At 40.3% G+C, this 16,852-nt stretch overlaps 1 protein-coding gene across 1 annotated transcript in view; it reads left to right on the forward strand.

Moving 5' to 3' along the window:
- Window positions 1–16,852, forward strand: part of CSMD2 (CUB and Sushi multiple domains 2) — a 1,686,610-nt gene that overhangs the window by 1,134,610 nt on the left and 535,148 nt on the right. Inside the window, exon 6 of the mRNA XM_069756979.1 lies at window positions 11,204–11,316. Coding sequence (XP_069613080.1) covers window positions 11,204–11,316 — 113 coding nt within the window. The remainder of the gene's footprint in view (window positions 1–11,203; window positions 11,317–16,852) is intronic.

Consider the following 16,852-nt stretch of genomic DNA (forward strand, 5'->3'; position numbering starts at 1 on the left):
TTGCCATTAGTACGTTACAGTCTAAGTTCATTCTGTCTGTGACTCTGATTTGCTCATTATCATCCATTTCCGTCGATGCCTATGTAGATTCAGGCGCTGCCCTGAGTCTTATGGATTGGTCATTTGCCAAGCGATGTGGGTTTAGTCTTGAGCCTCTGGAAGTCCCTATTCCTTTGAAGGGAATTGACTCTACACCTTTAGCTATGAATAAACCTCAGTACTGGACACAAGTGACCATGCGTATGACTTCCGTTCATCAGGAGGTGATTCGCTTCCTGGTATTGTATAATTTACATGATGTTCTAGTACTTGGTCTGCCATGGTTACAAACTCATAATCCAGTCCTTGACTGGAAAACAATGTCTGTGTTAAGCTGGGGATGTCAGGGGGTTCATGATGATGCACCTCCGATTTCTATCGCTTCATCTACTCCTTCTGAGGTTCCTGTATTTTTGTCTGATTATCGGGATGTTTTTGAGGAGCCTAAGCTCAGTTCGCTTCCTCCTCACAGGGATTGCGATTGTGCTATAGATTTAATTCCTGGTAGTAAATTTCCTAAAGGTCGTTTGTTCAATCTGTCAGTGCCAGAGCATACTGCTATGCGGGATTATGTTAAGGAGTCCTTGGAAAAGGGGGTTATCCGTCCATCTTCGTCCCCTTTGGGAGCAGGTTTTTTTTCGTGGCCAAAAAAGATGGGTCCTTGAGGCCTTGTATAGATTATCGTCTTTTGAATAAGATTACCGTAAAATATCAGTATCCTTTGCCTTTGTTGACTGATTTGTTTGCTCGCATTAAGGGGGCTAAATGGTTCACTAAGATTGATCTTCGGGGTGCGTATAATCTTATACGAATAAAGCAAGGTGATGAGTGGAAAACCGCATTTAATACGCCTGAGGGCCATTTTGAGTATTTGGTAATGCCTTTCGGACTTTCTAATGCTCCTTCAGTCTTCCAGTCCTTTATGCACGATATTTTCCGTGAATATCTGGATAAATTTATGATTGTGTATTTGGATGATATTTTGTTTTTTTCTGATGACTGGGAGTCTCATGTTCAGCAAGTCAGGAAGGTGTTTCAGGTCCTGCGGGCTAATTCCTTGTTTGTAAAGGGCTCAAAGTGTCTCTTTGGAGTCCAGAAGATTTCTTTCTTGGGGTATATTTTTTCCCCTTCTACTATTGAGATGGATCCCGTCAAGGTTCGGGCTATTTGTGACTGGACGCAGCCTGCATCTCTTAAGAGTCTGCAGAAGTTCTTGGGCTTTGCTAATTTCTATCGTCGTTTTATAACTAATTTTTCTAGTGTTGTTAAGCCTTTGACGGATTTGACTAAGAAGGGTGCTGATGTTGCTGATTGGTCTCCTGCGGCTGTGGAGGCCTTTCAGGAACTTAAACGCCGGTTTTCTTCTGCTCCTGTGTTGCGTCAGCCTGATGTTTCGCTTCCTTTCCAAGTTGAGGTTGATGCTTCTGAGATTGGAGCGGGGGCGGTTTTGTCACAGAGAAGCTCCGATTGCTCGGTGATGAAGCCATGTGCGTTCTTTTCTAGAAAATTTTCGCCCGCTGAGCGGAATTATGATGTGGGTAATCGGGAACTTTTGGCCATGAAGTGGGCATTTGAGGAGTGGCGTCATTGGCTGGAGGGTGCTAGACATCGTGTGGTGGTCTTGACTGATCACAAAAATCTGATTTACCTTGAGTCTGCCAGGCGTCTGAATCCTAGACAGGCTCGTTGGTCACTGTTTTCTCTCGTTTCAATTTTGTGGTTTCATACCTGCCAGGTTCAAAGAATGTGAAGGCGGATGCTCTTTCTAGGAGTTTTGTGCCTGACTCCCCTGGAAATTCTGAGCCCACTGGTATCCTTAGGGATGGGGTGATTTTGTCGGCCGTCTTCCCAGACTTGCGACGTGCTTTGCAGGAGTTTCAGGCGGGTAAACCTGATAGTTGTCCGCCTGAGAGACTGTTTGTTCCGGATAGTTGGACCAGTAGAGTCATCTCCGAGGTCCATTCTTCTGCGTTGGCAGGTCATCCTGGAATATTTGGTACTAGAGACTTGGTGGCCAGGTCTTTTTGGTGGCCTTCCTTGTCGAGGGATGTGCGTTCTTTTGTGCAGTCTTGTGAGGTTTGTGCTTGGGCTAAGCCTTGCTGTTCTCGAGCCAGTGGATTGTTGTCACCTTTGCCTATCCCGAAGAGGCCTTGGACGCACATTTCCATGGACTTTATTTCGGATCTCCCTGTCTCTCAAAAAATGTCTGTCATCTGGGTTGTGTGTGACCGCTTTTCTAAAATGGTTCATCTGGTACCCTTGCCTAAGTTGCCTTCCTCCTCTGAGTTGGTCCCTCTGTTTTTCCAGAACGTGGTTCGTTTGCATGGGATTCCGGAGAACATCGTTTCTGACAGGGGATCCCAGTTTGTGTCTAGATTTTGGCGGACGTTCTGTGCTAAGATGGGCATTGATTTGTCCTTTTCGTCTGCATTCCATCCTCAGACGAATGGCCAGACGGAGCGAACTAATCAGACCTTGGAAACTTATTTGAGGTGTTTTGTTTCTGCTGATCAGGATGACTGGGTTACCTTTTTGCCGCTGGCCGAGTTTGCCCTTAATAATCGGGCTAGTTCTGCTACCTTGGTTTCTCCTTTCTTTTGTAATTCGGGGTTTCATCCTCGTTTTTCCTCTGGTCAGGTGGAGCCTTCTGATTGTCCTGGAGTGGACATGGTGGTTGATGGGTTGCATCGGATTTGGAGTCATGTGGTGGACAATTTGAAGTTGTCCCAGGAGAAGGCTCAGCAGTTTGCTAATCGCCGTCGCCGCATGGGTCCTCGACTTCGTGTTGGGGACTTGGTGTGGTTGTCTTCTCGTTTTGTTCCTATGAAGGTCTCTTCTCCTAAGTTCAAGCCTCGGTTCATCGGTCCTTATAGGATCTTGGAAATTCTTAACCCTGTGTCGTTTCGTTTGGATCTCCCGGCATCGTTTGCTATTCATAATGTGTTCCATCGGTCGTTGTTGCGGAGGTATGAGGTACCTGTTGTTCCTTCGCTTGAGCCTCCTGCTCCAGTGCTGGTGGAGGGAGAATTGGAGTATGTTGTAGAGAAGATCTTGGATTCTCGTGTTTCCAGACGGAAACTCCAATATTTGGTCAAGTGGAAGGGTTATGGTCAGGAGGATAATTCTTGGGTGGTTACCTCTGATGTTCATGCTGATGATTTGGTCCGCGCTTTTCATAGGGCTCATCCTGGTCGCCCTGGTGGTTCTCGTGAGGGTTTGGTGACCCCTCCTCAAGGGAGGGGTACTGTTGTGAGTTCTGTTTTTGGGCTCCCTCTGGTGGTTACTGATGGTACTGGGTGATTTGTGTTCTGCTGTCTCTGGTGTCCACCTGTTCTATTAGGATTTGGGAGTTTCCTATTTAACCGGGCTTTCTTGTCATTTCCCCGCCGGCTATCAAGGTTATCAGAGTGTTTTGTTACCTCAGCTTCTGGCTTCAGTAATCTTCAGGACAAGCTAAGTTTTTGATTTTCTTGTTCCACGTTTTGCTTTATTTTTGTCTTGTCCAGCTTGCATATAATTGTTTCTTTGCTGCTGGTTGCTCTAGTGGGCTGTAATTGCTCCTCATGTTCCATGAGTTGGAACATGAGTTCAAGTAATTACAGGATGGTTTTTTGAAGGTTTTTTGCTGACCGCGCAGTTTACTTTTGTATCCTCTGCTATCTAGTTTTAGCGGGCCTCATTTTGCTGAATCTGTTTTCATACTGTGTATGTGCCTTCCTCTCATTTCACCGTCATTATATGTGGGGGGCTGCTATTTCTGTGGGGTATTTCTCTGGAGGCAAGAGAGGTCTGTGTTTCTTCTAATAGGGGAAGTTAGATCTTCGGCTGGTGCGAGACGTCTAGGATCAACGTAGGCACATTCCCCGGCTATTGTTATTTGTGTGTTCAGGTTTAGGGTCGCGGTCAGCTCAGGTTCCATCACCCTAGAGCTCGTTGGTGCTTGTCCTTTTGTGATTCCCTGCCATTGGAATCATGACATTAAATCATATGAGATTGCAGCGCTTATTTTTTAGTGATAGGATTTATGGGTGTGGAAATTGTTAAAGGAAATCTGTTAGGGAGTGTTTTTACATTGTAATCTGAGTACATCATGAGATAGGAGTTAAAACCCATAATTCAAGTATGTGTTATTTATCAAGCTGTGTGCTGTTGTTTACTTACAATGAAGTTTTTATTACTAGGACATTATCACAGCTGTGACTAGCTGGCATGCGCTAAAAAGTCCGACTCAGACTCCTCCTGTATTAAACAGTTCACCGTCAATAGACAGTGTAAATACAGAGCCTGATGTGTGCCAGAGCCACTGTATCCAGTCAACTAGGCTATACATTGTTGGATTGAATGCTCTGCTGTTTTGAGGTCTTGCCACAGATTTTCAATGATGTTCAGATCAGGGGACTGTGAGGGCCAATGTTAAATCTTTACCTTGTGCCTTTGAGGTAGTCTATTGTGGATTTTGATGTGTGTTTAGGATCATTATATATTTGTAGAAGCCATCCTAATTTCAACTTTAGCTTTTTTACAGATAATGGTATGTTTGCAACAAAAATTTGTTGAAATTTTATTGAATCCATTCTCCCCTCTGCCAGTGAAATGTTCCCTGTGCTATTTGCTGCAACAAAAACACAAAGCATGATTGATCCACCCCTCATGCTTAATGGTTGGTGAGTAGAGATAGGAGGACCTGTGGATGCTCAGGTCCGGCAGGTTCAGCCAAACAGTTAAAAAAAGTTTGGGTTCGGGTACCAGAACAGTACCTGGACCCCATTAACTTGAATAGGGGGCCCGAACATCCAGTGTTTGCCACGCTGTCATGTGCATGACAGAGCAGCAAACACTGCTTCTGATCGGTGGAAAAATCATTACCATCGGTCAAATGACAGCGTGAGCCCAGAGCTGTGATCAGACATATAAAAAACAGTATGGGGATCCCTCTATTCTTGATAACCAACCTTGATAATGCTGACAGCTGAGGGTTGCCCCCAGCTATCAGTTTTGCCTGGCTCGTTATCAAAAATACAGGGGAACACATGCCATTTAAAAAAATGATTTAGTTACAGTGTAGGTGCTGACTGATGAATACTCCATTAGCCAATGCCTGCTCTCAGAGTTATTAGCGACAGCAGGTGTAGCAGATGGGAGCAGTTTTCCTATCAGCCCACACCAGTGACTGGAGTACCTCCGACAAATGCCCAGTGTTTTGCATACTTTTGATGCAGGAGAGGTTTTCTTCTGATGACTCTTCCATGAAGGTCATATTTTTGCAGATGTCTCTGAACAGTAGAACAATGTTTGCAGTCAAGTGAGGGTTCTGATTTGCCTCTCTAGCAATCCTACGAACAACTCTAACTGAAATTTTGTTTGGTCTTCCTTACATATCTTATCCTCCACTGTTCCTTTTAAAGGTACCGTCACACTAAGCGACGCTGCAGCGATACCGACAACGATCCGGATCGCTGCAGCGTCGCTGTTTGGTCGCTGGAGAGCTGTCACACAGACAGCTCTCCAGCGACCAACGATGACGGTAACCAGGTTAAACATCGGGTTACTAAGCGCAGGGCCGCGCTTAGTAACCCGATGTTTACCCTGGTTACCAGCGTAAAAGTAAAAAAAACAAACACTACATACTTACATTCCGGTGTCTGTCCCTCGACGCTCTGCTTCTCTGCCCTGTGTAAGCACAGCGGCCGGAAAGCACAGCGGTGACGTCACCGCTCTGCTTTCCGGCCGCTGTGCTTACACAGGGCAGAGAAGCAGAGTGCCGAGGGACAGACACCGGAATGTAAGTATGTAATGTTTGTTTTTTTTTTACTTTTACGCTGGTAACCAGGGTAAACATCGGGTTCTTAAGCGCGGCCCTGCGCTTAGTAACCCGATGTTTACCCTGGTTACCAGCGAAGACATCGCTGAATCGGCGTCACACACGCCGATTCAGTGATGTCAGCAGGAAGTCCAGCGACGAAATAAAGTGCTGGACTTTCTGCAGCGACCAACGACATCACAGCAGGATTCTGATCGCTGCTGTGTGTCAAACTGAACGATATCGCTATCCAGGACGCTGCAACGTCACAGATCGCTAGCGATATCGTTTAGTGTGACGGTACCTTAACTGCCACTTCTTAATTACATTTCGAACTGAAGAAAGAGCAACTTGAAAACACTTTGTTATCTTCTTACAGCCTCGTCTTTCTTTGTGAGCCTTCACCATTTTCAGCTAGGGAGCTGCTTAGAAGAACCCATGGCTGCTGTTTTTTGGCACAAGGTTAAAGGAGGCTGGGTTTACATAAAGCTGGGAAATTTGTGTCACCTGGCCTTTTCTAATGATGGTGGTGAACTTTGTTAAAGTTATCTGAACACACATATCTCCAAAGGGCATTGGCCCATTTTTGTTTTTGTAATTTTTAAAATATAAAAGATGAAAATATATATCTTTGCCTATGATACAAAATAAATATGTTGTATTTAACTTTAGGCCTTTTAGAGATTATTTAATCTTCAACTTGCTCAACTGTTCACAATAACGTGCCCACAAAGGTTTATTAGTCAGAGGCAAAAGAGTGGACATTTTGTCTTCATCTGGCTGGTATATGTCAGTACAACACATAAAAAGGTATATGATGAAGTATTAGACTACACTATTCAATCCCATGGAGCCTGGTTAATAAAACTTTTTTTTTCACATGGAATTTTATGACCAACTGATGTCACCCATGATTGGACACTCTTTATTTATCATTATGCTGTTAAGCTTCCAAGTGGGTTCCTTGGAATTTTGAACGAGCGTCCACTACACTACACTATATTTTTTGTCTTTGGATGACTGTGTAGCATCCGTGATAGCCTTCAATTATCACGTATGTTAAGAGTTTTTCCCTGGGTACTTAACCTTCAGCATGTAAAGTAATAAGAAAATTCTAATGCCATTACCTTATATTTTGGCATATCAACCTGCTAAAAAACTTACCTACTTGCTCAGTGCCAAGCTTATGACATGTTTTCAGCTTTTTGTATCTGACTAACCAGTTTAGAAAATGCATCATAGATGGCATAAAATGCGCCAGATTTCATAACAGCATGTGTCATTATTTTGTGGCAAAATATTGGTAAAAAGTAAACCATCCAAGAGGTCGCATGAGAAAGAGAAACGCTTCTGTGACAGGGTTGGTGCAATTCTGCCTCTCTGGCTTAGATGTTTACTGTCTAAATTTAACAAATCTCCCCATGAAAATGACCCAATATGCCGGTATGGTGTAACATACCTTACTGGATTGTGTATATGTATCATCTTCTACATTTAGCCTTTTCCTAAGGGGCATTTACACTGCATGATAATCGTGAACGAGCGTTTCACAATTATTTTGCAGTATATGCAGGCTATCGATCACCCGATGAACAAGCACTACCCTCATTAATTGGGGGAAATGATCTTTAGACAGCATGAAATCATCGTTCTTGGCAGTGCATTGCCTTGGGTAAATAGGACTCGCCCTACCAAAAATGATGGGAGCCTATGTGTACTGACTGATCTAGTATTGACCGCTCAGTTCACATAGTTTGCTTTGGTCTGCCTGTGTAAACAGGCATGCAAACGACTGTCAATCAGTAAAAGTTTTCTCATTGGTGGACATATCTTGCCGTCTGTGTAAACAGACCCTTAGTCCCCACATAGTCTTCATTTTCTTTCAATCAGTATTGTAGTCAGTATTTTTATTCACATTTCATCTCTAAACTATCTATTTGGCTCAGTGCTTCCATCATTTGATATTTCGGTATTGACCTACTTCAGGTATTTTTGCATTTATACTAGAACAAACCAATGCAATTTATCATAGGGTTTTTTTTAACAGTATTTACACCTCACAGATGCCAGGTGTAGTCTGTAGTGAAGAAAATCTTGGTAAATTTAGGATTTTGTGATCCGCCAGCTACTCTTGTTGCTCTGAAATAAAAATGAAATCCAGGTGTGTGTGTGAGAGTCATGTACAGAAATTATTTTCAGCAGATATAGAAGAACATGCCACTTTAGCAGTTTTCACCTGAAGAGACCCATTCGCCCACCATAATTGTAAATTGCCAGCTTGAGTATACGTCCCTATTATTTACTGAGTCATTTTTGCCTAAAAAAGAACCATAATTTTAAGACTGGTTCATTCTTTAGAAGCAATTCCCCTTAAATTACTTTACAACTCAGGAGGTTGTTTTTTTTATAAGAAATAATTTTTTGACTCTTTTTTTATTGCATTTTTGTGCTTTTTTAGAGCAGCTAAGTATAAATGTCTTTGTGCACATGTGTATTCTGTATACGTCTGTTCTATGGTAGAGCGCCCAGACAAGAGGTTCATTCTGCGTGGAGTGTCTAAACTGATTACCCCGCCAGCTTTCCACACTAATTAGACTTTAAACATATATTATCAGCATAGATTCCGACTTGAAAGTATAAATGAGAAGGATTAGAGTTTTCAGAACACAGAGTGACATTTTAATGAAATATTTTTCTTGAGAGCATTGTTTAACCTCTATGACTAGGATAATATGGATGAATGCTGGCGTAATAGTCATAGTGGATTCTGGCTTATTATCTAATAAATATTAGTCTGCTTTTCAAGTGGCCCCACGTCTCAATGAGTGAAACTCTCCTCAATGAGATCACGGAAGGGCTCATGCAATACAATAACCCAAGTATTTGTTCTTAGGTTGTGCTGAACACTCATGGAAAACATGAAGAACTCAAGAATTGGTTCTCGTTTTCAACTCTTACTTTTGCTAGATCTTACAAGTCTTTTTATGTTGCCAAAATCATTTAAACCTAGAGCCATAATTTATACATTTCTCATTAGCATACAGTTGTGCTCAAAAATTTACATACCAAATTTTTTCTTTCTTGGCCTTTTTCAGAGAATATGAATGATAACAACAAAACTTTTTCTCCACTCATGGTTAGTGGCTGGGTGAAGCCATTTATTGTAAAACGACTGTGTTTTGTCTTTTTAAATCATAATGACAACCTAAAACATCCAAATGACCCTGAACAAAAATTCTGCCGGGGTATGTAAACTTTTGAGAACAACTGTAACTTACAATAAAGTGCCCTTTTTCATTAATTTATTTCTTTTTTTGAGCCAGAAATGTAGACAGATGTTGGCTATTAGCCAATAGGAAAATAGAAAACCTACAACAATCAGTGTATTTTTGTATAGTGTTTTATTACACCTTTGAAGCATTTTTTTAAGATTTTTTTTTTGTTTTTTTTCCCTATGCAACATGCTCAAAGTGTGATGCTTTTTCCACGTGTTTTCCCTTACTTAAGATGATAAAAAAACATAAAAAATGCATGAAATAAAAATAGAACACTGTCAAAAACAACATGAAAATTAAAGACTTTTTTTACATGTGAAAAAAAGGAAACCATGAAAAATGTTTTAAACCTCTTAAAGTATTGGCAGAAAAGTCTGCAGACACTTTTTGTGCGGGGTATGCACACTCTCATGGTTCCCTTATATTCCCCCATTGTAGTTGGCAGTCATATGACCACACGTATGTAATTTGCATGCTACTGGGCACATGCCAACTAGACTCATCCTGCTTTTTTCAACAGAAGAATCTTAAGAGAATCCATATGAATTTTGTCTGCCTGGAAAGCTCTGGGAACACCAGGGAACCATGAAAGCGTGTGTACCACATCCTATCACTATTTGGCAGTCTACAGTCACATACAGTGACTGCAGACTCTTACCTTTACCTGAACAACCCCTTCAAGAGGTTGCCTAGCTGAGGATATTCATTGCTATATACAATATTGGGGAATTATGACTTAATAAAGAGAGGTCAGCATCTTAATTTTTTGATTTAGAGTGGAGAACATTTGCAAAGAGCATCTGCATTGTCTTACATGATGATACTGAAGGAAAACTGAGCAACTTCCACCACAAGGGAGTTGTCTAAGTAGGAGTGCTCTTATATGCATTCGATTGTCAGCTAATCCTGACATTGATCTAATGCACAGTATTTTCGCATATACTCTACACAGTTCATGTTGAGAAAACTGTATAAAAGTTAGAGATTAGCAAATCGTTTCAAGTAAAATTGAAATTTGCTTTAAATCTCAACAAAAATTCACCAGAATCGATATTATTTACTATTCGATTCACGCATTTTTTTCAAAATGACAATCAGGAACGGGGTTAATGAAAATAAATAAACAATGCTCACCTTGGCCCTCACTTATCGCTTTTGATTTTGTCACCAGGGTGGACTTCACTGGGCCATTTTTTAGTGTCTTCCGGCACGTGGTATCTTTGGCATCTCTTGCATTGATTAGGTTGTGATGTCATGAAACCTCATAAAGTCACAGCCTAGACACCACAAGAAATGCCAAAGCTGTTGGGTTCCAGGAGCTGAGCTGATTGGCTCGGGATGCAGCAAAATGCCTAAGATGACCCAGTGAAGACCACAGTGATCAGGCCAAAGATAAATGGACCAAAGCAACGATACTAGACAGGACAATACCGGTGAGATTTGGGTCAATATAATTTTGTATTATATATTACTTATTATTTTCTATGCTCTTGGGTCTTTAGAAACCTCAGGCCATAATGGTGTACATTCGATTCACATAGAAAAAATTACATTTCCAGGTCGAGCAAAATGCAAAAGTTCTATTTCGGCAGCTTTGATCATTATTCATTACTAATTCTAAATAAACAATCCATGGCTTGGAATCAAAGTGAAATTAGATTTATTTATTGCAGTATATGGTCTTTTTAAAAGTCTGTACAATTTTTGTTTGTAAAGTGTCAACATGTATCACCCTGAAATAAAGATTTTGATCACATCAGCAAAGTAGCTTTGGAATATGATGTAAACTGTACACTTAAAAAAAACAACACTTTTTCTGTAGACAGTTATCTTTGCCTAATTTTCTTTGCAGAAAACCATGCATACTGTATATGTTCAAATTTAGCAATTTCCAACTACTTATAGCTACAATAGCAATACAATAGCTACAACAAAACTGAAGTCTTCCACATATCAATATTTGGGTGCTATAAAACCTGTTTACTCATTGCATGGTTTGTAATGGGTACTTAGATACAGTCTGTAAGGTTTAACTACATGTGAGAACTAATGTAGTCCCCATTCCTTAATATCTACGTTTCCATTTCAGGTTTACAGGATCAAATTTACCACCCCCAGTCATCAGCAGCAAGAATTGGCTACGAATTCACTTCACTTCTGATGGCAACCATAGACAGAAGGGTTTCAGTGCGCAATACCAAGGTGAGTGAAAATCACAGAGATTATACATATATGTATAGTATATATATATATATATATATTTATATATATATATATATATATATATATATATACAGGAGTCATTCTTATAACTTGACTGGTGAAAAGTTGACCTAAACATCAGACTCTGCTTTGAAAATTGAAAATGATTAAATTGTATACAGAACTGATGTCATGTGAGTAGATAAGTACCGTAGATAGGTTAGATAAATCAGTCTTGTTATAAGCTATGCTGTACTTACAGTATGTTAGCTTATAACATAATAGGACATTGTCCCTCTGAAGAACCTTACTGTTAGCCAGTATAGTTCCCGCTATGGTGGACTTGTTGCAGCCACTTATCTTCACCTATCTGAATAGCTGCCAGGCAAAATTACAATTTCCTCTCCAACCGCTTGAAGGCATCCCAGAACCAGAGCCAGAATCTATAGCAAGCTGACAATGTAGGATTATGGGCAACCCTTTCATACGAGAATCCTGCACTCCTCCTACACCCTTGTGAGTGTGATATCGGCAGGTTCGGCTGATGTTAGTCTAATACATAATGGGGACCTTTACTTTAGTTATACTTTGCATTCTTTGCATTTGTGTGTCAATTGAAAATGTAGCAAGAAATGGTTCAGCTCTACAAATGCTTGGGTAGGAATTTTTCAATTGACTTTTTTCAATTAATTTGTCACAAATCATGTTGCATGCCATATTGTTCGCTATAACTGTTAGTATTGAAATGTGCCCAGGTTTAATTGAAGTGGGTAAGAACTTTGTCTTTTCTACATGTTTAATAATAGTGAACTAATTCTATTCTAGCAGTACGGTGGCTCAGTGGTTAGCAGTGTTACTTTGCTGTACTGGGGAACTGGGTTCAAATCCCACCAAAGACAACATCTGCAAGGAGTTTGCATGTTCTCCCCGTGTTTGTGTGGGTTTCCTCCTGTTTCCTACCACACAACAAAGACTTATTGATAGGGAATCTAGATGGTGAGCCCCAATGGGGACAGTGATGACGATGTCTGTAAAGTGCTGTGGATATGACGTGTCTATATTAGTGAACAAAATAATACCAGAATGCACCATATTAATTCTTAAATATGTGCCGTTTGGCACAACTTCTAGTTTTAGACTGACATATGAAGCCCCAATCTTAATGTGTGCCTTTCGCTATTTTTTAGCTCAGGCAGCCTAATCTAGTCTTGTTTATTACAGTATGCCGACTTTTGCCGTATAAATGATTCATGAGAAGATGTATCTGTTTCCTTAGTCTATCAAGCTTTGCAGTTGTATTCACAGAAGCACAGATATCCCAAAAGGCAGAACTGACATGCTGTGCTTTTTGTCATTTCAGTTTTTTTCATTACTGTTTGACAATACTAATCTTTGGGAACATTGAGGTTTCGCATTTAACAAAGCCACAGTGAGATAGTCATAAAGCATAGCGAAGATTTATTTAACGAGAAGATGATAAACTGAGAGTTTCTGGCAGTAAGAGTACAAATAATACTGATAATGGTGTAACCTGAATCTCCTGAGCCCCAATTCAAAATCTGGAGCAAGCACCCCCTTCTATGAAGTATCATTTCTAGGCAGTGGATCCTCTTTATTGACCTCGGGCAACTAGTTCATCATCCCTCTCCTATATCTGTGGCTTTAAACAGTAAGACTAGCGAGTACTAGGTATTCTCTATTTAGTATATTAGGCACTGGCCTAGTTTTCATGCTATTATGGGCTCTGTGCAGTAATGGTCGCACTTTTACAGCAAAATACATACCAGGTCTGTGGTTGAAATTTGACATACGGTAAATGCCAGGAACATCTGAATGTGCATTTCCCAATATGCCCACTGGCTTCACTAACCAAATGTATGCCAACTGTATAGCTCAGCTTTATTTAAAACTGGGCAAAAGTTTAGCTTAACTTTCATTTCACAAAGTAGTTTTGTACAGTTTTTTCCCCAAGCAGTTCATATATAATGTTTCGTCAAGTAGTCCCCATGCCACCCTCTCATTCCCATCTGTGAACAGGTTACATCTTTGATGAACCTCTGCCGCACTCTGGTACATTCATGTCCTTTTGGTGTACTTTAGTTAGTTTACATTGGCAATAAAACCAATAATGGAATGAAAAGTAAGCTGGAATATACTTTACAATGCAGTTGTAGACAAATGCTACACAATATGTGGTATGCTTGCTTGTGAATAGGAGCCACCTGAAGATGTATATTTGTATAGGTATTCGATTTAAAGGGGTTGCCAAATCTTGGAAGAAACATCTGCAGTTCCCTGTGCAGGTGGGTGGTCATGTGAGCACATGTATTTGATTTCCCTACCTGTGGTCATATGCTCACTAGTTTTATCCGACTTCTCTTTTAGTGAATAGTATACCCACTACTATTCTCACTGTGGTCATATGCTTGCTGGTATTCTCACCATGGTCTTATGCTCGCTAATGTCATCCGACTTCTCTTTTAGTATTAGTATTAGTATTTAGTATTCTCATTGTGGTCATATGCTCGCTAGTATTCTCACTGTGGTCATATGCTTGCTAGTTTCATCCGACTTCTCTTTTAGTGAAGAGTATACTCACTAGAATTCTCACTGTGGTCAAATGCTCGCTGGTATTCTCACCGTGGTCATATGCTCGCTAATTTCCTCCGACTTCTCTTTTAGTGAAGAGTATACTCACTAGTATTCTCACTGTGGTCAAATGCTCGCTAGTATTCTCACCGTGGTCATATGCTCGCTAATGTCATCCGACTTCTCTTTTAGTGAAAAGTATACTCATAGTATTCTCATTGTGGTCATATGCTCGCTAGTATTCTCACTGTGGTCATATGCTTGCTAGTTTCATCCGACTTCTCTTTTAGTGCAGAGTGTACTCACTAGTATACTCACTGTGGTCATATGCTCGCTAGTTTCATCTGACTTCTCTTTTAGTGAAGAGTATACTCACTAGTATTCTCACTGTGGTCATATGCTCGCTAATTTCATACGACTTCTCTTTTACTGAACAGTGTACTCACTAGTATTTTCACTGTGGTCATATGCTTTCTAATTTCATCCGACTTCTCTTTTAGTGAAGAGTATACTTACTAGTATGCTCATTGTGGTCATGTGCTCGCTAGTTTCATCCGACTTCTCTTTTAGTGAATAGTATACTCACTAGTATACTCACTGTGGTCATATGCTCGCTAGTTTCATCCGACTTCTCTTTTAGTGAAGAGTATACTCACTAGTATGCTCACTGTGGTCATATGTTCGCTAGTTTCATCCGACTTCTCTTTTAGTGAATAGTATACTCACTAGTATACTCACTGTGGTTATATGTTCACTAGCTTCATCTGACTTCTCTTTTAGTGAATAGTATACTCACTAGTATACTCACTGTGGTCATATGCTCGCTAGTTTCATCCAACTTCTCTTTTAGTGAATAGTTTGCTCACTAGTATACTCACTGTGGTTATATGCTCGCTAGTTTCATCCGACTTCTCTTTTAGTTAATAGTATACTCACTAGTATACTCACTGTGGTCATATGCTCGCTAGTTTCATCCGACTTCTCTTTTAGTGAAGAGTATACTCACTATTATGCTCACTGTGGTCATATGCTCGCTAGTTTCATACGACTTCTCTTTTAGTGAATAGTATACTCACTAGTATACTCACTGTGGTTATATGCTCACTAGCTTCATCCGACTTCTCTTTTAGTGAATAGTATACTCACTGTGGTCATATGCTCACTAGTTTCATCTGACTTCTCTTTTAGTGAATAGTATACTCACTAGTATACTCACTATGGTTATATGCTCACTAGCTTCATCTGACTTCTCTTATATATCATCCAAATTCTCTTCTAATGATAGAAATAAAGATATTTATTGGGCACATAACCACAGACATCCAAATTACATACATGCGCTTATGTCACTGTCCATTTACATGGGGAATATTGGGAAGTTGTGAGAGTGTATACATCGCACACTGTCATGATTCAGCAGTCTTCAGACATATATAGTGACTGCAAAAAATGGGAAACTCTGAGGGTGATGACTACACCAGGGGCCGCAGGTAAGAGGTTAACAAATTGCTCATGATCAAGAATGCAATCCCTATAACAAACATTGGTGTGCTAGTGATCCATATTATTGGAGTAAATGGCACTACGCTGGTAAAAAGCATCCAGCAACCACATCCAAGCTAACATATAGGTCAGTAAAAAACAATTAGTGCAGCATAATTACCTCAGACCTGCGGCGCCACCACCCCTACGCGCGTTACGGCGCTTCTCCCCCGGAAGAAGGCACGCATGCCGAAACGCGCGTAGGGGTGGTGGCGCCGCAGTTCTGAGGTAATTATGCTGCACTAATTGTTTTTTACTGACCTATATGTTAGCTTGGATGTGGTTGCTGGATGCTTTTTACCAGCGTAGTGTCATTTACTCCAATAATATGGATCACTAGCACACCAATGTTTGTTATAGGGATTGCATTCTTGATCATGAGCAATTTGTTAACCTCTTACCTGCGGCCCCTGGTGTAGTCGTCACCCTCAGAGTTTCCCATTTTTTGCATCTATGTATTTTAATAATATTGTGTGTATCTAATAAAGACGCTTTTGATAATGATCCCTTTTTGTGCAATATTTCTATGTAAGGTATATCTGTCGTAATTGCATGGGATTCCTTTGGATAGTAATCCCTTTATAGGCACAGGTGTATTGTTTATAACACGCTGTGTATTGTTTATCAACTTCGGCTTATATATAGTGACTGCAGACTATTCTTCTTAGACTGTGTAACCTCTTTTGGAATATTTGCGCATGGCATTGTACCTGCAAATGAAAACCGTTAGGAAAATGTCGTCAGCTATGAAAGTCTGAAACTGTTAAAGGAAGATAAAAAACTGAATATATGCACAAATAATTTTACATTGCTATGCATGTGTGATATTCCTTTTTGCCATTTTGTTGCTCTTTATCAAATGGGTTCCAAAAACAGACTCCAAGTGCACATACCCTAAAACTCTTGAGATATTTGCTTGGTAAAATCTTGCAGAATGTAGTAAATCTGCCTTGCACCTGTTTTCTTTGGGTATTATCAGATTGTCTAAATCTGCACATTATAAAGAATTACATATCCAGCTATTTGTTATTTTCCATACTCGATCCTTGTAATACGTCACAGACAAATGTTCATAGGAAATTCATTGAAACACCGTATGTATTTTATACAGATTAGATAGTGTAATATTCCACTAGAATAAGTACAAATAATCTCATATTTATAAAAATTGACCCACTGGAAATGTTAAAATCATCTCTACTATAGAAGAGATTTTACGGTAGTTACTACGTCAGCTTGGGATATGTACCGAAAAGATATATGCTCGCAGTGCTTACGGAACAGCTTGCTTTTGTATGATATTTAATTACATAAGGTAAAGATTTCTCCCAGCTTTTAGAAATGCCTCACTGGGCCTCAGTTGAGGGATTAACATGAAGCAATATCACATATTTGTTTTGGCCTT

The sequence above is a fragment of the Ranitomeya imitator genome, chromosome 3 (genome assembly GCF_032444005.1).
Source record: "Ranitomeya imitator isolate aRanImi1 chromosome 3, aRanImi1.pri, whole genome shotgun sequence".
Lineage (NCBI taxonomy): Eukaryota > Metazoa > Chordata > Amphibia > Anura > Dendrobatidae > Ranitomeya > Ranitomeya imitator.